Below are 26,246 nucleotides of genomic sequence, written 5' to 3' on the forward strand. Positions count from 1 at the left end.
TGCGCCCGCCGAATCTGCCGGCCGGCAGATTCGTTCCAAAGTGCATTTTGATCACTGAGATAGATTATATCTCAGTGATCAAAATAAAAAAAATAATAAATGACCCCCCCCCCCCCCCCTTCGTCACCCCCATAGGTAGGGACAATAAAAAAATAAAGAAATTTTTTTTTCCCACTAATGTTAGAATAGGGTTAGGGGTAGGGGTAGGGGTAGGGTTAGGGCTAGGGTTAGGGTTTCGGTATGTGCACACGTATTCTGGTCCTCTGCGGATTTTTCCGCTGCGGATTTGATAAATCCGCAGTGCTAAACCGCTGCGGATTTATGGCGGATTTACCGCGTTTTTTTCTGCGCATTTCACTGCGGTTTTACAATTGCGATTTTCTATTGGAGCAGTTGTAAAACCGCTGCGGAATCCGCACAAAGAAGTGACATGCTGCGGAATGTAAACCGCTGCGTTTCCGTGCAGTTTTTCCGCAGCATGTGTACAGCGATTTTTTGTTTCCCGTAGGTTTACATTGAACTGTAAGCTCATGGGAAACTGCTGCGGATCCGCAGCGTTTTCCGCAGCATGTGCACATACCTTTAGAATTAGGCTATGTGCACACGGTGCGGATTTGGCTGCGGATTGGCCGCTGCGGATTCGCAGCAGTGTTCCATCAGGTTTACAGTACCATGTAAACATATGAAAAACCAAATCCGCTGTGCCCATGGTGCGGAAAATACCGCGCGGAAATGCTGCGTTGTATTTTCCGCAGCATGTCAATTCTTTGTGCGGATTCCACAGTGTTTTACACCTGTTCCTCAATAGGAATCCGCAGGTGAAATCCGCACAAAAAACACTGGAAATCCGCGGAAAATCCGCAGGTAAAACGCAGTGCCTTTTACCCGCGTATTTTTCAAAAATCGTGCTGAAAAATCTCACACGAATCCGCAACGTGGGCACATAGCCTTAGGGTTAGGGTTGGAATTAGGATTGTGGTTAGGGTTGTGATTAGGGTTATGGCTACAGTTGGGATTAGGGTTAGGGGTGTGTTGGGGTTAGTGTTGGAGGTAGAATTGAGGGGTTACCACTGTTTAGGCACATCTGGGGTCTCCAAACGCAACATGGCACCACCATTGATTCCAGCCAATCTCGTATTCAAAAAGTCAAATGGTGCTCCCTCACTTCCGAGCCCTGACGTGTGCCCAAACAGTGGTTTACCCCCACATATGGGGTACCAGCATACTCAGGATAAACTGCGCAACAATTACTGGGGTCCAATTTCTCCTGTTACCCTTGTGAATCTAAAAAAATGCTTGCTAAAACATAATTTTTGAGAAAAGAAAAATGATTTTTTATTTTCACGGCTCTGCGTTGTAAACATCTGTGAAGCACTTGGGGGTTCAAAGTGCTCACCACATATCTAGATAAGTTCCTTGGGGGGTCTAGTTTCTAAAATGGGGTCACTTGTGGGGGGTTTCTACTGTTTAGGCACACCAGGGGCTCTGCAAACGCAATGTGACGCCCGTAGACCATTCCATCAAAGTCTGCATTTCAAAAGTCACTACTTCCCTTCTGAGCCCTGACGTGTGCCCAAACAGTGGTTTACCCCCACACATGGGGTATCAGCGTACTCAGGAGAAACTGGACAACAACTTTTGGGGTCCAGTTTCTCCTGTAACCCTTGGGAAAATAAAAAATTCTGGGCTAAATAATTATTTTTGAGGAAAGAAAACGTATTTATTATTTTCACGGCTCTGCATTATAAACTTCTATGAAGCACTTGGGGGTTCAAAGTGCTCACCACACATCTAGATAAGTTCCTTTCGGGGTCTAGTTTCCAAAATGGGGTCACTTGTGGGGGGTTTCTACTGTTTAGGCACATCAGGGGCTCTGCAAACGCAACGTGATGCCCGCAGAGCATTCCATCAAAGTCTGCATTTCAAAACGTCACTACTTCAATTCCGAGCCCCGGCATGTGCCCAAACAGTAGTTTACCCCCACATATGGGGTATCACCGTACTCAGGAGAAACTGGACAACAAATATTGGGGTCAAATTTCTCCTGTTACCCTTGGGAAAATTAAAAAATTCTGGGCTAAATAATTATTTTTGAGGAAAGAAAACGTATTTATTATTTTCACGGCTCTGCATTATAAACTTCTATGAAGCACTTGGGGGTTCAAAGTGCTCACCACACATCTAGATAAGTTCCTTTGGGGGTCTAGTTTCCAAAATGGGGTCACTTGTGGGGGGTTTCTACTGTTAAGCCACATCAGGGGCTCTGCAAACGCAACGTGACGCCCACAGAGCATTCCATCAAAGTCTGCATTTCAAAACGTCACTACTTCACTTCCGAGCCCCTGCATGTGCCCAAACAGTGATTTACCCCCACATATGGGGTATCAGCGTACTCAGGAGAAACTGGACAACAACTTTTGGGGTCAAATTTCTCCTGTTACCCTTGGGAAAATAAAAAATTGCAGGCTAAAAGATCATTTTTGAGAAAATAATTTTTTTTTTTTTTATTTTCATGGCTCTGCGTTATAAACTTCTGTGAAGCACCTGGGGGTTTAAAGTGCTCAATATGCATCTAGATAAGTTCCTTGGGGGGTCTAGTTTCCAAAATGGGGTCACTTGTGGGGTAGCTCCAATGTTTAGGCACACAGGGGCTCTCCAAACGCGACATGGTGTCCGCTAACAATTGGAGCAAATTTTCCATTCAAAAAGTCAAATGGCGCGCCTTCCCTTCCGAGCCCTGCCGAGTGCCCAAACAGTGGTTTACCCCCACATATGAGGTATTGGCGTACTCGGGAGAAATTGCTCAACAAATTTTATGATCCATTTTATCCTACTGCCCATGTGAAAATGAAAAAATTGAGGCGAAAAGAATTTTTTTGTGAAAAAAAAAAAGTACTTTTTCATTTTTACAGATCAATTTGTGAAGCACCTGAGGGTTTAAAGTGCTCACTAGGCATCTAAATAAGTTCCTTGGGGGGGTCTAGTTTCCAAAATGGGGTCACTTGTGGGGGAGCGCAAATGTTTAGGCACACAGGAGCTATCCAAACGCGACATGGTGTCCGCTAACGATGGAAATAATTTTTCATTCAAAAAGTCAAATGGCGCTCCTTCCCTTCCGAGCCTTACCATGTGCCCAAACAGTGGTTTACCCCCACATGTGAGGTATTGGTGTACTCAGGAGAAATTGCCCAACACATTTTAGGATCCATTTTATCCTGTTGCCCATGTGAAAATGAAAAAATTGAGGCTAAAAGAATTTTTTTGTGAAAAAAAAGTACTTTTTCATTTTTACGGATCAATTTGTGAAGCACCTGGGGGTTCAAAGTGCTCACTATGCATCTAGATAAGTTCCTTGGGGCGTCTTGTTTCCAAAATGGGGTCACTTGTGGGGGAGCTCCAATTTTTAGGCACACGGGGGCTCTCCAAACGTGACATGGTGTCCGCTAAAGAGTGGAGCCAATTTTTGATTCAAAAAGTCAAATGGCGCTCCTTCCCTTCCAAGCCCTGCCGTGCGCCCAAACAGTGGTTTACCCCCACATATGAGGTATCAGCGTACTCAGGACAAATTGGACAACAACTTTCGTGGTTCAGTTTCTCCTTTTACCATTGGGAAAATAAAAAAATTGTTGCTAAAAGATAATTTTTGTGACTAAAAAGTTAAATGTTCATTTTTTCCTTCCATGTTGCTTCTGCTGCTGTGAAGCACCTGAAGGGTTAATAAACTTCTTGAATGTGGTTTTGAGTACCTTGAGGGGTGCAGTTTTTAGAATGGTGTCACTTTTGGGTATTTTCAGCCATATAGACCCCTCAAACTGACTTCAAATGTGAGGTGGTCCCTAAGAAAAATGGTTTTGTAAATTTCGTTGTAAAAATGACAAATCGCTGGTCAAATTTTAACCCTTATAACTTCCTAACAAAAAAAAATTTTGTTTCCAAAATTGTGCTGATGTAAAGTAAACATGTGGGAAATGTTATTTATTAACTATTTTGTGTCACATATCTCTCTGGTTTAACAGAATAAATATTCAAAATGTGAAAATTGCGAAATTTTCAAAATTTTAGCCAAATTTCCGTTTTTATCACAAATAAACGCCGAATTTATTGACCTAAATTTACCACTAACATGAAGCCCAATATGTCACGAAAAAACAATCTCAGAACCGCTAGGATCCGCTGAAGCGTTCCTGAGTTATTACCTCATAAAGGGACACTGGTCAGAATTGCAAAAAAACGGCAAGGTCTTTAAGGTCAAAATAGGCTGGGTCATGAAGGGGTTAATAAACCGTTTTATTTTCCTCTTATTGTGGCTTGCTCTTATTCTTTATAGTCTTTCTCTCTATCTGTATGTGCACCTTGGCTTATTACCCCGTGCTTGCCGTACATATGTAGGTTTAATAATCCAGTTTCAGGTATCTCTTTAGCAATGTATTTGCTTCTCCACATTGGCACATCTGTATGCACCGATGTAAGACATGTAACACATTCCTCTTGCAGTGCCTCCTGTATTTTATGTTAAGCCATCGAACACACATGCTCATGAATCTATGGATATTGTGTTTGAGTGTGAAGTTAGAGGAAGACCTGCCCCTACTGTCAAATGGGTGAAGAATGGCGATGTGGTCATCCCAAGTGACTACTTCAAAATAGTGGTAAGTGAACATGTGGCCTGATGTGCAGTCGTGGTCTGAAGGTTCAGTGAGGATTTCATGGTCAGCTGGATGTTCAATGTACTATTGTAGGTATTTCTGTTCCTTACATCGAATCTACTTAGAGCAGAATCTCCTTTAATACCTCTGACGCCTAGAACCGAGGACCCCCTCCTTATAAAATTGTACACTATTGAGTCAGATTGAAAGATGTTCCAGACCACACATCATCTTTAAAGGGAGCCTCTCAGCAGGGCTACAAACCCCAGGCTAATGTGGGCTATGTAAAGTCGCTGTAATGTTGATTAAATCCATAACGTTATTTTAGAAATCCTTCTGTTTTTTATACATTTACAGTGTAATTTTTATGCAAATGAGCCGCAAGTGCCTTTTGCTTATAGCTTTCCAGGCCTCTCCCTATTTCCCATTTGCCTCCTGTCATTGTCTGACAGTGTACTCTTGTCCCCCCTTTTCCGTGCTTTTGCACAAGTGCTATCATCCCCGGGGACAGCACATGCGCAGATCGATAGTTCGGCTCTCACAGAACCTTACTGAGGATGCGCTGCCCCAAGGAATGACTGCATATATATATTGTTGTAAATTGATTTTTGAGTAGGGATTGCAAAACAAACAGGCAATCCCTGCATGTGTTGCGACTGTCGACCATCTGCGAGACCTGCAGGCGCGGGGACTAGAACATATTTTTAGACACTCGGTTAGCTCCCGAGCATCCTCTGATAACACCTTATCTGATCATGTTCACTCATCACTAATGGGTACATAAATAGCCATTTAAGCTTTGTAAACTTCTTGGAGACTGCTGTGTTTAATGGGTACAAGAGTTTCCTGTTGGTCACTGACAGGGGACGGATGAGAAATAGGGAGAGGCGCTGGAGAACTGTAAAGGTACCTTCGCACTAAATGATATCGCTAGCGATCCGTGACGGTGCAGCGTCCTCGCTAGCGATATCATCCAGTTTGACACGCAGCAGCGATCAGAATCCTGCTGTGATGTCGTTGGTCGGGGCTAGAGGGCCAGACCTTTCTTTGGTCGCTGGATCTCCCGCTGACATCGCTGAATCGGCGTGTGTGACACCGATTCAGCGATGTCTTCGCTGGTAACCAGGGTAAACATCGGGTTACTAAGCGCAGGGCCGCTCTTAGTAACCCGATGTTTACCCTGGATACCATCCTAAAAGTAAAAAAAAAACAAACACTTCATACTTACCTTCCGCTGTCTGTCCCTCGGCGCTGTGCTTTCCTGCACTCACTGTGAGCACAGCGTCCGGAAAGCAGAGCGGTGACGTCACCGCTCTGCTTTCCGGCCGCTGTGCTCACAGCCAGAGCAGAGAAGCAGAGCGCCGGGGACAGACAGCGGTAGGTAAGTATGAAGCGTTTGTTTTTTTTACTTTTAGGATGGTATCCAGGGTAAACATCGGGTTACTAAGCGCGGCCCTGCGCTTAGTAACCCGATGTTTACCCTGTTTACCGGCATCGTTGGTCGCTGGAGAGCGGTCTGTGTGACAGCTCTCCAGCGACCAAACAGCGACGCTGCAGCGATCCAGATCGTTGTCGGTATCGCTGCAGCGTCGTTTAGTGTGAAGGTACCTTAAGTGCAGTGCCAAACACACTGCGCTTGTGGCACATTTGCATAAAAATTTGCTGATGGATTCCTCAAAGATGGAAACAAGGTTTTCTAGAACAGCACTATGGATTTAGTGAACTTTAAAGCAACTTTACATAGATGACATTAGTTTGGAGTGTAAAAAGAACTGCACACAGATTCCCTTTAAGTGGAGTCATTCACTAGATGGCATAGAAATGGCGTGCAAGCCACACTGCTTCGGGTAAAAGTTCACCACGGTTTTCTCTTGTCCAGGACGATCATAATCTTCAGGTTCTTGGTCTTGTGCGCTCAGATGAAGGATTTTATCAGTGTATGGCTGAGAATGAGGTGGGAAATGTGCAGGCGGCAGCTCAGCTCATTATCGTGGATCCTGGTAAGATGCATAAAAAACCCTTTTTTACTCTCCCTGTCCCCTCCCAGTGTCCTGCATCAGATTTTCAATAGTTATCATATCACAATATTTCCATAGTTTAATATCTGAGGGTATGCTGTTGGCAAACTTTATAGACCTAGTGGACAATTTGTCCATTAAAAGCATTGACCTTTTGTTCTGTAATTAATCTGAGAACGGACTTTCCCTTGTAGTCCCTCCTGCAGGGTATTGTTCCAGTGGCCCTTATTTTTGTGGTGTCCTCCACCTAGTCTCTTCCTGATTCACCTTTCCATTGCCCCCCGCATAGCATCCTTCTCTTCATGCGTCATGTAGCCTGCTGCTTTCTGTGTCATGGAAAGAGCCCCATGGCCTCCTGACATTGAGGTTATGATCTTATGTCGCAGCAGGTCTCCTGAATAGATCGTTTTATCAAACCAGTGAAAACATAGAGATCTTGTGCATTTCCTTCTACCCAAAGTGTGCCTTGCAGCTCTGCCCATCCATATGCGTTTTGACTTTTGTTCTACATTTTCAGGTTTTGCATGCAATGTTATGTGACTGCCAATGATACAGTCCTTCCAGCTCTCACACTGTGTAGGTTTTGCACATTCATTCAAATACAGGGAAAAAAAAGTTTAAAATATTCAGACGCATTAAAAGATTTTCTTCTGACACCTTAAAATAATTCTATATATTGGAATTTGAAGGGCTGTATCATTTCAGGATGTAGTACTAAGCAAGTGAACCCGTTTACTGCCGGGGACCTGCATTGTGGCTGTGCTCTGCTGGTCTCTTGGTTATGTAGTGGGATACATTTTCTGTTTTGCATGTGTGTGAGCTACATTGCCAGCCAGAGGTGACTCCATCGGATGCTCAAAGGGTCCAGGTTCAGATTTCATCACAGTCTCAATGAAGTGCTGTTTGACTCCTTATCTTAGTGGTGTCCTTCTGGGTGACAGGTGGCCCATGTCTGCATGGAGGCCGTGCTTGGTTTGTTTTGTTTATTTTCTGTTCTTGTTTTTCGCTCTGTGTCTGTGTGCCTGTGCTTGTCCTCCCCCTCCTTTCCCAACTCAACCATGTCAAGGTGTTACCGTCCCAACCTCTCCTGTCCCCTCACTGACCCGTGCCACTGCTCACCATGTAGCTGCCACACCGGGAGGTCCCCTTCCTTCATCCCCGCGGGATGTTGTGGCCTCTTTGGTGTCAACGCGCTTCATCAAGCTGACGTGGCGTGTGCCTGCTGACGCCCATGGAGACAATCTTACCTACCAAGTATATTACAGCAAGGAGGGAATGAACAGGTAATTCTTACAATTTGGATCATCTATTGATTTGAGGTTTTCCAACAGAACATGTAGTATAGACCCAGCTTGACATATGTTGTATCGGGAAAGCATAATTCATGTTATCAGTAAAAGTGGGAACCTGTCGCCAGGTTAGGCCAATACGAGCTAAGGCCACCGCCTTTCAGGGCTGATATACATCATTCTAGAATGCTGTATATAAGCCCCCGATTCGACCCGTAAGAGAAGAAAGACCTGGGCGGTCCGGCCTGATGGGTGTCTCTGGTCTTGGTCCGGCGCCTCCCATCTTCTTACTATCGCAGTCCTTCTGCTTGCTTCATGTGGATGACGCGTCGCTCCATCATCCACACAGGCTCCCCGGAGTCGCGCTCCTGGCAGGTGTCCTTATCGGACCTGTTGAGGGCAGAGCAAAGTACTGCAGTGCCCAGGCGCCGGAAAAGGTCAGAGAGGCCCGGCGCCTGCGCACTGCAGTACTATACTCTGCCCTCAGCAGGGCAGATAAGTACACCTGCCAGGAGCGCGACTCCGGGGAGCCTGTGTGAATGACGCAGGGACGTGTCATCCACATGAAGCAAGCAGGAGGACGGCGATCGTAAGAAGATGAGCGTTGCCGGACCAAGACCAGCGACACTCATCAGATCGGACCACACTGAAGGTGAGTATAATAAAACGTATTTTTCCTCTCTTACAGGTCGGATCGGTGGCTTATATACTGCATTATAGAACGCTGTAGATAAGCCCTGAAAGGCAGTGGCGGTAACGCGTATCAGCCAAACCTGGTGACAGGTTCCCTTTAAGCAAAATGTTAAAGGACTGGGCTTGCACAATGCAAAGTGAGCAAAGCAGGGCCAACCCTTTAATTTATATAAGTGTATTTTCACGTAATGTAGTATAATGTAACACAAGTAAATATTCTAAAACCTTTTTCCCTGTTAGTGGTTTACACAATTATTGTGGCATGTTTAGGGAAGGTTGCAGTGGAAAACGTCTTCTAAATGTAATATTAGAGCAGTTACTCGCAAACATTTTTTTTTTTGCCTAATTTTAATTACCATACTTAAAGCGGTTTATTGATGTGAACATGTAGTCCTGATCTTTGCACTTGATATATATTTTTTGTACTAAATAAAGGGAGCGTGTGGAGAACACCAGCCGTCCAGGAGAATTGCAGGTCACCATCCAGAACCTGTTACCAGGAACTGTCTATTATTTCCGTGTGGTGGCTCATAATAGTTATGGTGCTGGTGAAAGTTCACCTCCTCTCAAGGTGGAGACACAACCTGAGGGTAAGAAATTTTGTAGGGTTTGTAAAGCAAAAAGTTTTCAATCCATCATAGCCATGTCTTCAGAATGCAGCATGTCTTGTGATAGCATATATTGAGTCCATTGATTTGTCGCCTTTCAGTTCAAGTTCCTGGTCCAGCCCCAAATCTCCGAGCTACAGCCATTTCCGCTACATCTGTTAGTGTAAGCTGGGAATTGCCGCTTTCTGGAAATGGGGAAATTCAGAACTACAAGCTTTACTATATGGAGAAAGGAGGCGGAAACGAGCAGGTAAACCCATCTGATCTCCGCTGTACTTTAGGGTCAGGTCCGTTTTTTAAAAAATTGACATAATCTCAAAGAGACACTTTAACTCTTGATTACAAGATTATCGCAGTATGCTGCTATGTGACTATAATGCACTTGCACACTATAGCACCATTTAATTTTATAGAATCTTATCCACAGAGCTTCGTAGACCAATTAAATGTCAAGTTCAAAGACTTGAGCACAATGTTCAAATCTCCCTGAAAAGTATTAGCTGCTTGTCATCTCATGTATATGTGTTTTTAAATGTTTTTCTGATGTTATTCTGTATTGTCTGCAGGATTTTGATATATCGGGGCTTTCATATACTGTAAATAATCTGAAGAAATACACAGAGTATACATTTCGGGTAGTAGCAATTAATAAGCATGGACCTGGAGTGTCAACGCACGATGTTATAGCCAGGACGCTATCTGATGGTTTGTATCTAGCTTCCTGTGATATGTATTACAAATATTCTGTACCAGTGGCTTTTCAGTCCCTTATTGGCAATCTTTTTTTCTGTTTCCATTTCAGTGCCCAGCGCCGCTCCTCAGAACCTTACCCTGGAGGTGCGCAGCTCTCAGGTATGGTTTATATTGTAGGCTTTTAAGGTCACCGATTTCTGAATGCTACACCGTATCTAGATTACTTGTTCTTTCTGCCTGAAGAGTCCTGGCTTTTACAAATACACTTTGTCTCTTTTTCTACGCTTAAAGCCCTGCCCAGAGTTTAGCCCTTGAGTGAACTAGTCCAATGCACCCTTCCCCACTCTTAATGTGTGGTTTAGACAATCTGTTTAATTACACCATTACAAATTTTTTTCATAATGCCCCTTCGTGGTAAAGACTTAATTATTTTTTTTTAAGACAAGTTTTTGCATACACATGTCCTAAAACTACCATCATTTTTTTACACTGGTCCTAAATATACAGTAGATAAAAATAAATCAAACTAATGAGTAATATTAGATTTTATCATTTTGTTTAAAAATTATCTAATATTAAACGACCCCCCCTCCATTGTGACGCAATAAATGCCTCTAAATGATTCCAGTAACTGATAGTCCTGCTCTTTGGCTTGTAGGTGATTTACACCATTCCTCCTTACAAAATTGCTTCAATTCTGTGATGTTGGTGGGTTTTCTCCCATGAACTTCATGTCCTTCCACAACATTTCTATCACATTAAGGTCAAGATTTCCGTTCCGTACCTTTTAACCTTGTTCTGCTGTAAATGCATCACCAACTTTTTCATGTAGAACTGAAGACAGTTTGTAATAGTGGCTGCAGAGTGGAATAAAATAAACACACAGATATATATATTTTTTTAAATTTCACCTCTCGGTTGTGGAGATATTGGCGATCAAAGTATTTGGCACTTAATGAGTTTACGTTTAAAAGTTCAAGTTGGAATTATCAGACAGTTTTCTCTGGGGTTGTGTCCTTCTTCCCCTCTATGACAACGACCAATCACAAGCAGTCAGCAACGAAGCAGAATAAAATATGCCTCCACTAGAGCTCTGATCTGGTCTAACCTTGTTTTGCTGCATGACCTATGTTTTCTTAAGAGTCAGCTCACCTGCCTGGCCTAGATGCAAAACAGATTCAAACCGCGATACTACCTACATTTCACAGATGGTATGTGGTTGTTGTGATGTAATGCAGGGTGCCTTGGGTGCCTTTTTGACGTCGGAGACGATTAGATCGGACTTTGATGCATACTTTTTCTTTTAAATAAAACAGGTCTTCAACTCACAAATGTTTGACTTCGCATTGTTTGAAAACACCAGACTGAAATCTCATCTTCAAATTATTTTATATTCCTAAAGGTTCACATACTTTTCCACACATATATGTGATTTTGGATAATTGTTCTCAATAAAATAATGGCAGTTTAATTTTTTACTCATTTTTATTTGGTTCTCTATCTATTTTTAAGACTTGGGTGAACATCAGATGTAGTTTTAGGTCAAATTTATGCAGATATATGGAAAATTCCGAAGAGTTCATAAACTTTCAAGCACCACTATAATTAGTAAAAAAAAAAAAATAACGTACTTGCATATACAGATGTGGACAAAATTGCTAGTACCATTTTGTTAAACACTAAGAAAACCCCACAATGGTCACTGAAATATTTTGAAACTAACAAAAGTAATTTTCAATCTAAATTAGCCGATTGTCAATGAAAAGCTGACGTTGCTTTTGAATTGTGGTTCAACAGAAAAAAAAACAAAAACTAAATTGAAAAAAATGGCTTGGACAAAAATGATGGTACACCTAGAAAAGATTGGAAATAATTTGACCATAGCAGCATGTTAAACTATGGTGTGACCTTTAGAGGTTGAAAAGTAGGTAGTGTGCTGTTTGTTATCATGGTGTGTACGACACTGAATATGGACCAAACAAAGCAAAGGAGTGTGGTGTCTCAGGAGATTAGAAAGAAAATTATAGACAAACATGTTTAAGGTAAAAGCTAATGGACCATCTCCAAAGAGCTTGATGTTCCTGGTACTACAATTGCACACATTATTAAAAAGCTAAAGGTCTATGGGACTGTAGCCAACCTCCATGGACTTGTCTGCAAGTGGAAAATTGATGACAAATTGAAGAGGGTGATCATATGAATGATTACCAAAGAGCCAAGAATAACTTCCAAAGAGGTTTACAGTGAACCCCAAGTTCATTGTCCGATTCCACCATCCCTCACGGTCTTGGCCAAAGTGTTTTTCATGGAAGATAGCTGAGGAGAAAACAATTGTTGAAAGCGAATTATTAAAAAAGTGAGACTAAAATTTGCCAAATTCCAAATTGACAAGCCTCAAAGCTATTGGAAGAATGTCCTTTGAACAGATGCGGATGAAACAAAACTGGAGCTTTGGCAAGTCACAACAGCTCTATGTTCACAGGCGCAAAAATAAAGCATGAAAAGAAAAGAACATTGTACCTTTGTGAAACATGGAGGCGGTATGGTTAGTTTTGTGGGCTGCTTTGCTGCATCTGGCATGGGATGTCTTGATTCTGTGCAGAATATGATGAAATCTCAAGACTACCACAACATGTTGGAGCGAAATGTGCTGCCCAGTATCCGCAAGCTTGGTCTGAGTCGCAGGTCGTGGGTTCTCCAACAGGTTAATAACCCAATACACCCAAGCTAAAAATATCCAAGAGTGGCAAAGAGCAAAGCATTGGACTATTCTAAATGGCCTGATCTAAGTCCTAATAAACTCTGCGGAAGGAGCTAAAACCTGCAGTCTGGAGAAGGCTCCCTTCACACCTGAGACAGCTGGAGCAGGTTCCTCCCAAAGAGTGGGCCAAAATATCTGTGGACAGGTGCAGAAGTCTGATTGAGAGGTACAGAAATCGTTTGCACTGATTACCATAAAAGCGTGTGCAGAATAATAACGTTAAGGGCTCCATCATTTTAGTCCAAATTTTTCAATTGAACCAATCTTGAAAAGCAATGTGTCATTTTCATCCTTTGATATTTAATACATTTGGATTGAAAAATACTTTTGTCAGTTTCAAGTTGTTTTAGAGATTGTTGTGGGTTTTTTTTAACAGAAAAGTGCCAACAATTAATATCCACTCCTATAAGTGCCAATTTGTTAGTAAGTGTACTCTTAGAAGATTGGTATAAACAATAAATCTGTTGTTTTGACTCCATTATGAAGTTTTCTTCATACAAAGTTGCCATTAGCTGGTAATTGCTTTTGGTCTTTTGCATTGATTATTCATTCATTATTCTTGCTTTATGACAGCTTGCATACTTTTTTAAGTTCACACTGGGTTTACCAGTAAAATTTGTTTGATAGTACTAATCTCTACATGGCTGCTTTTTGAAACTGATTATTAACTGCTTACAATTTCTAAATAATTATTTTTGGATAAGTAAGGCTGGTTTCCCCTTTTTTTGTGTGTGTGTTTTTTTTCCTATGTTTAACATTAAAAATGCATGCGTTTTTTGCATGCGTTTTGACGCGTTTTTGCAACGCATGCGTTTTTTATCTGCATGCGTTGTGTTGCAGAAATGCAACATGTAGTAATTTTTGCGGCGTTTTTTTTGCAGCAAAAAAACGCATGCGTTTTTTCGCGGCAAAAAAACCTATTGATGTCTATGTAAACGCATGCATTTTTAAGCACATGCGTTTGTTTGCGTTAAAAACGCATGCGTTTTTATTTAAAAAAAAAAAACAGAAAACACACTGATATGCCACCCCCCACCATAAAGGTGATAAAGGGATCCTAACCCTAACCCTAAAGGGATCCTAACCCTATCCCTAACCCAACCTCTAACCCTACCCCTAACCCTAAAGGGATCCTATCCCTAACCCTAATCCCTTTAGGGTTAGGATCCCTTTAGGGTTGGGGTTAGGATCCCTTTAGGGTTAGGGTTATGATCCCTACCCCTAACCCGAACTATTTCTGTTTGTAGTGGGTTTTTTACTTTATTTTGATGATTGGCAGCTGTCACACATTTCTCAGCATGCGTTTAAAAAACGCAAACACATGAATAAACGCGTCAAAACGCCAGTTTTTTTCACCACATGCAAAAACGCATGCGTCAAAAAAAACGCAGTGTTTGCACGCGTTTACATGCGTTTTTTCACCATGCGTTTTTTTTTTTTAAAACGCAAGTGTGAAACCAGCCTAAGAGATTTCTTGCTTCTATTCACTAAATCTTTGGATATACATCTGGTGTAGAGAGTATTGAACATGTCACCAGTTTTCTAAGTAAATACATTTCTAAAGGTGCTATTGATATGAAATTCTCACAAGATGTCTGTAGCAACCCATCTGATCCACACAGGCAAAGAAATCAAACGATAAACATCCATAAATTGTTGTGTAGTAATGAGAAATGACCCAGGGAAAAAGTATCTAACACATGAAGAAAGAGAGATGCAATAACCATGGAAAGTCATGACCAAAGCTGACATCTATCAGTAATTAGAAAGCAATCCTGCCACTTAGTGAAAAATATTATCAGCTGATTCTACTTGTGGCTTATAAAAAGGTGTCTCATTACCAAGGTGCCACGCAAAAAACCTCTCATGTGAGACAGTGAGCTGTCTCAAGACATTTGCAACTTTATTGTTGCCAAACATACTGATGTCATTGGTTACAGAAGAATTTCTAAATTACTGAAGGTTACAGTGAGCACTGTTTGGGCCATAATCTGAAAGTGGAAATAATATAATTTCACCATAAACTGACCACGAGCAGGTGCTCCCCGCAAGATCTACATATATAATTGTCTAAGGGTTTTTCTGTCTGTCTGTCCTGGAAATCCCGCGTCTCTGATTGGTCGAGGCCGCTAGGCCTCGACCAATCAGCGACGGGCACAGCATGGCGACGATGATGTCATAAAGGTTGCCTCGACCAATCAGCGACGGGCACAGTCTGCCGCAAATTCGCCTCGACCAATCAGCGACGGGCACAGTATCGACGTAGATGTCATAATGGTTGCCATGGCGACGATGATGTCATAAAGGTTGCCTCAACCAATCAGCGACGGGCACAGTCTGCAGCGAATTCTGGAATCATCATTGTCCATATATTACGGGGACATGCATATTCTAGAATACCCGATGCGTTAGAATCGGGCCACAATCTAGTTTGAAAATAATTATCAGAAGAGCTGTCCAAGAGAAAAGGACCTCCTATGGAGAGTTTAAGAAAAATCTGTAATTAGCAGGTACAATTGTTTTAAAGAAAACAAGTCATGCACTCAAACTCTACGGCCTGTATACTCCCTCACCACGGAATACTCCATTGCTGAACAAAAAGCAAGTGCGTTTAAAGTTTGCTCAACAGCATTTAGACAAGCCTGTAAAATATTGGTAGAATATAGTTTGGTCAGATGAGACCAAAATTGAGCTCTTTGGATGCCATAATACACACCATGTCTGGAGGCCAAAAGGCACTGCATATCACCCCAAAAACACCATACCAACAGTGATGTTTGGAGGTGGGAGCATCATGGTGTGGGGCTGTTTTTCAGTATACGGTTCTGCAAAACTTCATATGCTTGAAGGAAAGCTGAATGGACAAATGTACCGAGACATTCTTGAGAAAAATTTGCTGCCATCTACCAGGATGATGACTATGAAACCATGGTGGACATTTCAGCAAGACAATAATCCCAAACACACAGCCAAGGAAACTCTTAACTGGTTTCAGAGAAAGACAATAAAACTGCTAGAATGGCCCAGCCAATCACCTGACCTGAATCCAATAGAACATTTATGGAAGGAACTAAAGGTCCATGAAACCTTCAAGGTTTGCAGAGTGTTTGTGTGGTAGGATGGTCCAAAATCACAACTGAGCAATGCATAGGACTACTTTCTCCATACAGGAGCAGTCTTGAAGCTGTCATCACCAACAAAGGCTTTCATAGAAAGTATTCAATTAAATTTCAGAAAGCATGTTCAATACTTTTTCCCTATGTCATTTCTCATTATTACACATAACTTTAAAGGGGTATTCCCATCTCCAGGATCCTATCCCAATATGTAGTAGGTGTAATAATATTCGCAAATATCTCCAATTAGAAATCTAGTTTAGTTTTTTTTTTTTATTTGCTATGTCTCTTTCCTCATGTGCAGGCATTGCAGTACCTTGGGTATCCATTGTTACGTCCACTGATAAAGTGCTAGTGGTAGGAACCATGGATACCAAGGGTCCTGCAATGCCTGCACATGAGGAGAGCAACATAGCGAATAAAAAAACTATACTACATTTCTAATTGGAGGCATTTGTGACTATTATTACACCTACCACATATTGGGATAGGATCTTGGAGATGAGAATAACCCTTTCATTTATGGGCATCTGTGGTTTGATTTCTTTGAATTTCATGTCAATAGCACCTTTAGAAATGTATTTACGTAGGAAATTGATGACGTGTTCAACACTTATTTTACCCGCACTGCCGTGAGAATTCTTATAATTTCAGTTTAAGCATTCAGATGTAATCTAGGCCTTGTTGAGTTAGTTCGTTGTTGATGGAAGTTGTGTTAGACATGCGATACATGATATTTTACTTTAGATTTGTATTACTTTACCTCCACAGAGTATTTTCGTGCAGTGGCAACCTCCTCCTGCAGGAACCCAGAATGGTCCAATTGTTGGGTATAAATTGCGTTTCCGCAAGACGGCAAGGAAGATTGATACAAATGAGATCCTGGTGGACAGTCAGCTGTCACAGCTTGTCAATGGTGAGTGGCACAACATTTATGAGAGGTTTGTATTGTATTTCTGACTTCTAATGACCCAATCCTCTCCAGGACTCGATCGTGACACTGAGTACAGCTTCCGGGTAGTGGCCATGACTGTAAACGGGAGTGGGCCAGCTACTGATTGGCTAGCTGCAGAAACATTTGAGAATGATCTTGACGGTAAGGTCTTGATTATCTATTTAACATTTTTTTTCTGTTCTTGAATTAGATTTGGAAAGATCAATTATCTCTTGGGATCCCAATTAGATGGTTAGTGCATTGGTAGCATCTAGCAGCTCGATATAACATGATGGGTGAAAAATTTGGCACCACATTAGAAGCATTTGTCTAACTATACACTAGCTTTTTGTTGACTAATTATTCTGCAAACAAGGTTCTTTTTTTGTTTGTTTTTAGTTTTTCTTTTTTTTGCTTTACTAGTGCCTTTTTTCAAAACGTCTTGTCACTTTGTATTTAAAACTCTATTCCTGATATCTTGAAGAATAATCTTAAAGGGAATCTGTCACCAGGTTTTTGCTACATAATCTGAGAGCAGCATAATCTAGTGACAGACCCTGATTCCTTCTATGTCACGTACTGGGCTGCTTTCTGTAGTTTTGATAATTTTCTGTTGATAAAATACTGATTTTATCACTAGAGGACTACTGAACCTGCTGCCATTTATTCCTTCTTATTAATGAGCTCTGTTTTACCCCACCCCAGACACAGATTGGCAGCTTTCCGCCTATGCACAGTGCACACAGAAAGCTTCCAATCAATGGTGTGGGTGCGGTTATACAGAGGTCGGCATTCAGAGAACGTCCAGATCTGCAGCAGAAAGTAAAGGGGCCGAATAATATTGCCGCCCCACTTTACAGTTTTTGAATTTCCACAAAAATTTAAAAAAACCAATAAATTTCGTTCACAACTTCACAATTGTGTTCCACTTGTTGTTGATTCGTCACCAAAAATGTACATTTGGTATCTTTATACTTTAAGCATGATATGTGGGAAAAGGTTGAAAAGTTCCAGGGGGCCCGAATATTTTCGCAAGGCACTGTATTTTATTCTGAAATGCTGAGGGGGCTATGTGTCTCACCTGATTACTGTAAAGGCCCCTTCACATTAAGCGACGCTGCAGCGATACCGACAACGATTCGGATCGCTGCAGCGTCGCTGTTTGGTCGCTGGAGAGCTGTCACAGAGACAGCTCTCCAGCGGCCAACGATGCCGGTAACCAGGGTAAACATCGGGTAACTAAGCGCAGGGCCGCGCTTAGTAACCCGATGTTTACCCTGGTTACCATGCTAAAAGTAAAAAAAACAAACACTAGATACTTACCTACCGCTGTCTGTCCTCCAGCGCTGTGCTCTGCTTCTCTGCTCTCCTCCTGTACTGTCTGTGAGCCGGAAAGCAGAGCGGTGACGTCACCGCTCTGCTTTCCGGCTCACAGCCAGTACAGGAGGAGTGCAGAGCACAGCGCTGGAGGACAGACGGCGGTAGGTAAGTATGTAGTGTTTGTTTTTTTTTACTTTTAGCATGGTAACCAGGGTAAACATCGGGTTACTAAGCGCGGCCCTGCGCTTAGTTACCCGATGTTTACCCTGGTTACCAGTGAAGACATCGCTGGATCGGTGTCACACACGCCGATCCAGCGATGTCTCCAGGGAGTCCAGCGACGAAATAAAGTTCTGGACTTTATTCAGCGACCAACGATCTCCCAGCAGGGGCCTGATCGTTGGTCGCTGTCACACATAGCGATTTCATTAACGATATCGTTGCTACGTCACAAATAGCAACGATATCGTTAACAATATCGTTATGTGTGAAGGTACCCTAAGGCCAGTCCCCGGCTGCTTCTCCTTCCTGGTTCCTTGGATTGACAGATCTCCCTGTATATCTGTGCGTATGGAGAATCGTGGGAGGCAAATAGATGGGGGAAGGGAGAAGCTGCTGGGGGTCATCCTCTGCGTCTTCGTCACCCAAGACATAGTCCCTGGCCTGTTTTCCAAGGTTCGTACACTGTGGACCTCTGCAGTGTTTTAGAGTAAGGGCACCATGATTCTGATGGCAGGATCCCTTTAAGCCTTTGGTCTTGTTTGTGAGACAGTTTGTGGTTATTCCTGATATTTCAGTTTCTACTAATAATACTTCTTGGTAAACTGCATTACAGAGTCACGTGTTCCAGATGTGCCAAGCTCTCTCCATGTGCGCCCGTTGGTGACAAGTATTGTTGTAAGTTGGACACCCCCTGAAAATCAGCACCAAGTGGTTGTTCGAGGGTATGCGATAGGTTATGGTCTTGGCAGCCCTCATGCCCAAACGGTTCGTGTTGACCATAAGCAACGCTACTACACCATTGAAAACTTGGGTAAGTGCTATTTTACCTGTATTTGGGCAGTTGCTTTTATTTGGCGTTAATTGTTCATCTGTCATCTGTCACAATATACAGAATATCTGTATATCTGTAGATGGTCATGTAACACCAAATGACGTGGACAACAGTGCCCTCCTGTGGACATATGAGTGTCTGCCATCCAGAATGATTACCCGTGATGCAAAATGAAGCCCCACACTTGTACTCCATCAGGAAAATGATATAGTTTTTGTGTTGTAAAAGGTAGTGTGCTAGAAATAAGACAAGGTCCAGTCTGTCACCAAGTTTGTTCTATTTTATTGAAATTGTGATGGCTTTGTTAGAGCCATTTTTATAGTAACCTGAATGTTGTTTAACTCAAAATCACATATTCCACTATTGTCTGAAAAATATAATCTGTGCTTACCAGTGTCTGACCGGAGTCATGTGCACTGCCTCCTACCTACCAGCGTTCCTGGCACATCTAATTACGGTGCGACACTATGGGGGCGTCACACCGCAGCAATAGTCACTGGCCTGGGCCTACAAATCAGGAAAGGCTTTGGGGATTCCAGCAGGGGGCGGTTCAGTGGGCCCCCCATCCAGCAACGTCCACACTGGAACAGGGTCCTGTAAACTCATTCTCTCTTCTCTACCCACAATTAGTGGCTTAAGAAAAACACACAGTTTGAAGAGCCGAAACGGCACACATATGGCTGAATAAAGACCACGGGTTTTTTTGCTATTTCCTCTGGAGTGCTGCCGGTTTTGTTGTTGTATTAGAACCTTAACAAATGTGATTCTGGAGATTTTGTAAACTAGAACTGGGTCAGTGTTTCGCTACACTCACATACTCTTATTGTTTGCAGAGCCAAGCTCACATTACGTCATCTCCCTGAAAGCATTTAACAATGTGGGAGAAGGTATCCCTTTATATGAGAGCGCCGTCACTCGCCAGCACACAGGTAATCACCACTTTATACATTGCGGACTATGAGTAATATTGCGGAGTGGACTCTGTGGCTATTTTGTCCGATGTTAATAATGAGCTTATTTCTTACTAACAATACCTTCTCTTTCTCTCCTTTCCCTTTTCTTGCTTTGGTATTTCTTCCCTTTACATCTCTGTATTTCTATATCTTTTAATTTGTATTTCATTTAATTCTTTGTTTATACCTTTTTTACCATTGATGTTTTTTTCTTAATTCTTTGTGTTTGCATCTGTTTGTTTCTTTTTCACTCTTTTTTTTCCCATTTTTTTCTGTTCACCTTTGTTATATTGTGTTCGCCAACTTTGTTTTTGCAACATTTCTATGACCTAGACACTTCTGAGGTTGATGTTTATGTTGTTCATGCCTCATACACCCCAGTTCCAGAGCCTACCCCTATGTTGCCCCCTGTGGGGGTACAAGCTGCTATCCTCAGCAGTGACGCAGTGCGTCTTACCTGGGCCGACAACTCCCTACCTAAGAACCAAAAGATCACAGATGCCAGATACTACACAGCAAGGTGGAAGACGAATATTCCTGCTAATACAAAGTATAAGGTGAGCACCTAGGAGGGCACTCTGAATTCTTCAGATATCACTTTTTGGCTGGATGGTTGAACAAGTCCTATAATTTAAGGTTTATCTGAACGGTTTTCTTTCTCCTCTTAGATGGCCAACAGCACCACCCTCTCTTACCTGGTCACTGGCTTGAAACCAAATACATTGTACGAATTCTCAGTTATGGTCACTAAAGGTCGACGGTCTAGTACATGGAGCATGACCGCTCATGGCACTACCTTTGAGTCAAGTACGTCCTCAATCCTCAGGTTTCCTTGGAATGTATCTAATCGAGAGCACAAGATCAACCTCGTCTTCCTTTTCTTTTTTTCCTATCAGTGCCGTCCTCTCCTCCGAAGGATGTGACCGTAGTAAGCAAAGAAGGGAAACCACGTACCATAATTGTCAACTGGCAGCCTCCATCTGAAGCCAACGGCAAGATTACCGGTGAATAATTAGGAAGAAAACCCTTTTTTTTTTTTTAATTTCTAGATCTATTAAACTTTTACCAAGTAATTGCATGCATTCCGCTGCCTAAGTTATGTCTTTCCCTCTCTAGGTTACATTATATATTATAGCACAGACGTTCAAGCAGTGCTTCATGATTGGGTCATAGAACCAGTTGTTGGTAACCGTTTGACGCACCAAATACAGGAGCTGACACTAGACACTCCTTACTACTTCAAGATCCAGGCTCGAAACTCCAAAGGAATGGGCCCCATGTCCGAGGCTGTTGCGTTTCGCACTCCGAAAGGTGAGGAGTGTCAGCCTTGTGGTTAATTCTGTGTGTTAAGAGTTCAGGGAACATGTGCAAGGCCTGATAAACCAATGAATGTAACCATGTTTGTGAGAGCTGTAAAAAATCATCCTTTTTACAAATACTAAAAAGAAAAAAAAAGACATTAAGGATTGTTACTTTCACTACTTATCCTAATAAGGCCTTGTTCAGATGTCAGTATTAAGTGTGGGGAAAAAAATGGTACTTTATGTCATCCGTGTTAGGTCAGTGCGTCATCAGCATTTTTCACATATTGATAAATTGTCTTTTCCTATCCTTTGCTATGTTAAATACTGACGGCAAACGGACTCCATCTGCGTGCTGTACTTGTTTTTCAAGGACCCATAGTCTTGTATTGGAATTTTTCAGCCATAACATAAGAATTTCAATAAAAAATTATTGGAAAAAGGAATTTTTCAGCCATTCTTCTGCTAGGAAAAAACTGTCATGTCTGCATGGTTTTTGCATAGCACACAGTCCATGAAAAATGCCAACATGTAAATATGAGCAGGGATTATAATGGGTACGTGTCCTATTCCTGAAAAAAACGTGCATGCAAAGCGGAAATCTAAATGAGGCCTTATAGGCTAATCCTTCCTGTTCTGTAGAGCTCACAACAGTAGACTTCATCACGTGCACTACTAGAAGGCAAGGTATCGCCAAGATATAGAAAGCAGTGGATCACTCCATTCTCAATATGTGGTGGTTACAGCACTCCTCCTGCGCAGTGGGCCCCGTGCAGTGAGCTCCGTGCAGTGAGCCCCGCGCAGATCACACAGCATGCACTGAGCTTTTTTCATTCAATGGTCATTTCCCGGCTGCTGCAGCTGGTACTTCTAATTGATGCTATGAGCAGCACAGGCAAGATGGCAGTCTTCTTATTCATGCATAAAAAAAATTGAAATAACTTATTCAAAACTAACAAGTTAAAAATGAAAACCTGATCGTAAAAGTTTTTTTTTTATTGGTGATGTATTTCCATTTCATGTATAGATTATCAGATTTTTAGACATTGTCTTATCAGATTAGTTATGCTTTGCACTCTGAAATGTCATTTAATCCTTTACTGACAGTTTATGCTTGTTTTTATTAACGCCTTCCTATGGCAGAATCAACACCCTACATGCCTAATAATCAAGGTAAAAAGTTGTTAGTAAGTTATGAGAAGTGGAACCTCTTTCTGCAATTGTTGTGTAGCGTTTTCATCGTTAGAAACATACAGGTGCTTCTCACAAAATTAGAATATCATCAAAAAGTTAATTTATTTCAGTTCTTCAATACAAAAAGTGAAACTTGTACAGCTGTGGCAAAAATTAAGAGACCACTGCAAAATTTTCAGTGTTTCTGATTTTTCTCTTTATAGGTATATTTTTGAGTAAAATGTAAATTGTTCTTTTTACTGACAACGTGTCTCCGAATGTCCAAGCAATAAATTTTGTATTTTTTTTTTTACAAAGAAAAATGGTCAAAATATAAACAAACAGTGCTTTCAGACCTCAAATAATGCAATGCAAAGAAAACAAGTTCTTAATCATTTAGAAATAACAATACTATTGTTTTAACTCCGGAAGAGTTCAGAAATCAATATTTTGTGGAATAATTTTTAATCACAGCTTTCATGCGTCTTGGCATGCTTTCCACCAGTCTTTCACACGGCTTCTGGCGCAAAAATTTAGCAGTTCTTCTTTGTTTGATGGCTTGTGACTATCCATCATCCTCTTGATTACATTCCAGAGGTTTTCAATGGGGGGTTCAGGTCTGGAGATTGGGCTGGCCCTTGTTCGACCACACTTAGAATACTGTGCACAGTTCTGGTCTCCGGTGTATAAGAAAGACATAGCTGAACTAGAGCGGGTGCAGAGAAGAGCGACCAAGGTTATTAGAGGACTGGGGGGTCTGCAATACCAAGATAGGTTATTACACTTGGGGCTATTTAGTTTGGAAAAACGAAGACTAAGGGGTGATCTTATGTTAATGTATAAATATATGAGGGGACAGTACAAAGACCTTTCTGATGATCTTTTTAATCATAGACCTGAAACAGGGACAAGGGGGCATCCCCTACGTTTGGAGGAAAAAAGGTTTAAGCATAATAATAGACGCGGATTCTTTACTGTAAGAGCAGTGAGACTATGGAACTCTCTGCCGTATGATGTTGTAATGAGTGATTCATTACTTAAATTTAAGAGGGGACTGGATACCTTTCTGGAAAAGTATAATGTTACAGGTTATATACACTAGATTCCTTGATAGGGCGTTGATCCAGGGAACTAGTCTGATTGCCGTATGTGGAGTCGGGAAGGAATTTTTTTCCCCAAGGTGGAGCTTACTCTTTGCCACATGGGTTTTTTTTGCCTTCCTCTGGATCAACATGTTAGGGCAAGTTAGGTTAGGCTATGGGTTGAACTAGATGGACTTATAGTCTTCCTTCAACCTTAATAATAACTATGTAACTATGACAGGGTTTTGAAGTGGTGGTCTCTTAATTTTTGCCAGAGCTTTATATTATATAGAGTCATTACAGAGTGATCTATTTTAAGTGTTTAGTTCTGTTAATGTTGATGATTATGGCTCACAGCCAATGAACATCCAAAAGTCATTATCTCAGTAAATTAGATTTATTAGTAAAAACACCTGTAAAGGCTTCCTAAAGGTACCTTCACACTAAACGATATCGCTAGCGATCCGTGACGTTGCAGCGTCCTCGCTAGCGATATCGTTTAGTTTGACACGCAGCAGCGATCAGAATCCTGCTGTGATGTCGTTGGTCGGGGCTAGAGGCCAGCACTTTCTTTGGTCGCTGGCTCTCCCGCAGACATCGCTGAATTGGCGTGTGTGACACCGATTCAGCGATGTCTTCGCTGGTAACCAGGGTAAACATGGGGTTACTAAGCGCAGGGCCGCGCTTAGTAACCCGATGTTTACCCTGGTTACCATCCTAAGAGTAAAAAAAACAAACGCTTCATACTTACCTTCCCCTGTCTGTCCCTCGGCGCTGTGCTTTCCTGCACTCACTGTGAGCACAGCGGCCGGAAAGCACAGCGGTGACGTCACCGCTCTGCTTTCCGGCCGCTGTGCTCACAGCCAGTACAGAGAAGCACAGCGCCGGGGACAGACAGCGGAAGGTAAGTATGAAGCGTTTGTTTTTTTACTTTTAGGATGGTATCCAGGGTAAACATCGGGTTACTAAGCGCGGCCCTGCGCTTAGTAACCCGATGTTTACCCTGGTTACCGGCATCATTGGTCGCTGGAGAGCTGTCTGTGTGACAGCTCTCCAGCGACCAAACAGCGACGCTGCAGCGATCCGGATCGTTGTCTGGATCGCTGCAGCGTCGTTTAGTGTGAAGGTACCTTTAGTGTTTTTTAAAAGGTCCCTTAGTCTGTTTCAGTAGGCTCGACAATCATGGGGAAGACTGCTGACTTGACAGATGTCCAGACGGCAGTTATTGACACACTCCACAAGGAGGGTAAGCCACAAAAGGTCATTGCTAAAGATGCTAGCTGTTCACAGAGTGATGTATCCAAGCATATTAATGGAAAGTTGAGTGGAAGGAAAAAGTGTGGTGGAAAAAGGTGCACAAGCAACTGGGATAACCGCAGCCTTGAAAGGATTAAGAAAAGGCCATTCAAAAATTTGGGGTGAGATTCACAAGGAGTGGACTGCTGCTGGAGTCATTGCTTCAAGAGCCACATTCAGAGTCACATTCCTTGTGTCAAGCCACTCATGACCAATAGACAACGCTAGAAGCGTCTTACCTGAGCCAAGGAGAAAAATAACTGGACTGTTTATTGCTCAGTGGTCCAAGTTGTTGTTTTCAGATGAAAGTGAGTTTTGCATTTCATTTGGAAATCAAGGTCCCAGAGTCTGGAGGAAGAGTGGGGAGGCCACAATCCAAGCTGCTTGAGGTCTAGTGTGAAGTTTCCACAATCAGTGGTGGTTTGGGGAGCCATGTCATCTGCTGGTGTAGATTCACTGTGTTTTATCCAGACCAAAGTCAGCACAGCCATCTACCAGGAAATTTTAGACCACTTCATGCTTCCCTCTGCCGACAAGCTTTTTGGAGATGGAAATGTCATTCTCCAGCAGGACTTGGCACCTGCCCACACTGCCAAAAGTTCCAATACCTGGTTTAAAAGCAACAGTATCATTGTGCTTGATTAGCCAAAAAACTCACCTGACCGTAACCCCATAGAGAATCTATGGGGTTTTGTGAAGAGGAAGATGAGACACCAAACCCAGCAATGCAGAAGAGCTGAAGGCTGCTATCAAAGCAACCTGGGCTTTCATAACACCTCAGCATTTCCACAGACTGATTGCACCAATTACTGCATAAATGTGGTGTGGCATAAAGGCAAAGGGAGCCCCAACCAAGTATTGAATGCATTTACTGAATATACATTTCAGTAGGCCTACATTGCGGATTTTAAAATAATTTTTTAAGCTGATGTTATAAAGTATTCCAGCTTACTAAGATAATGACTTTTAGGTTTTCATTGGCTGTAAGCCAATCATCAACATTAACAGAAGTAAACACTTTAAATAGATCCCTCTGTTTGTAATGACTTTATATAATATATGAGATTCACTTTTTGTATTGGAGGTTTGAAATGAATTAATTTTTTGATATTCTAATTTTGTTAGAAGCCCCTGTATATATGTTTGTGCGTGTGTGTCTCACTACGGTGCTCAACATAAATGAGTATACTCCTTTTGAAAACGAAGATTCTAATTAATATCTCACTGAATGCAAGAACAATTTCCAAAATTTTGACTAGACTGAGTTTAGTTTCAAAGAACCTTTTTTTTTTCTTACCGAAAACTTAAC

General features: G+C 42.0%; 1 protein-coding gene across 5 annotated transcripts in view; it reads left to right on the forward strand.

The window, feature by feature from the left end:
* The window catches only part of NEO1 (neogenin 1), a 191,636-nt gene that overhangs the window by 151,683 nt on the left and 13,707 nt on the right, over positions 1-26,246 (forward strand). For 2 of the 5 annotated variants that reach the window (XM_069765629.1, XM_069765632.1), the window contains exons 6-20: positions 4,495-4,649; positions 6,526-6,646; positions 7,791-7,947; positions 9,082-9,236; positions 9,356-9,504; positions 9,821-9,959; positions 10,057-10,106; positions 16,596-16,740; positions 16,810-16,920; positions 18,914-19,111; positions 19,966-20,061; positions 20,467-20,642; positions 20,754-20,892; positions 20,982-21,089; positions 21,202-21,396. In XM_069765629.1, the coding sequence (XP_069621730.1) occupies positions 4,495-4,649; positions 6,526-6,646; positions 7,791-7,947; positions 9,082-9,236; positions 9,356-9,504; positions 9,821-9,959; positions 10,057-10,106; positions 16,596-16,740; positions 16,810-16,920; positions 18,914-19,111; positions 19,966-20,061; positions 20,467-20,642; positions 20,754-20,892; positions 20,982-21,089; positions 21,202-21,396 (2,094 nt within the window). Of the gene's footprint in view, positions 1-4,494; positions 4,650-6,525; positions 6,647-7,730; positions 7,948-9,081; positions 9,237-9,355; positions 9,505-9,820; positions 9,960-10,056; positions 10,107-16,595; positions 16,741-16,809; positions 16,921-18,913; positions 19,112-19,965; positions 20,062-20,466; positions 20,643-20,753; positions 20,893-20,981; positions 21,090-21,201; positions 21,397-22,529; positions 22,784-26,246 lie in introns of those variants that run through there. The other 3 variants (XM_069765628.1, XM_069765631.1, XM_069765633.1) reach the window with 2 other exon arrangements.

Source organism: Ranitomeya imitator, chromosome 4, assembly GCF_032444005.1.
Source record: "Ranitomeya imitator isolate aRanImi1 chromosome 4, aRanImi1.pri, whole genome shotgun sequence".
NCBI classification, from domain to species: domain Eukaryota; kingdom Metazoa; phylum Chordata; class Amphibia; order Anura; family Dendrobatidae; genus Ranitomeya; species Ranitomeya imitator.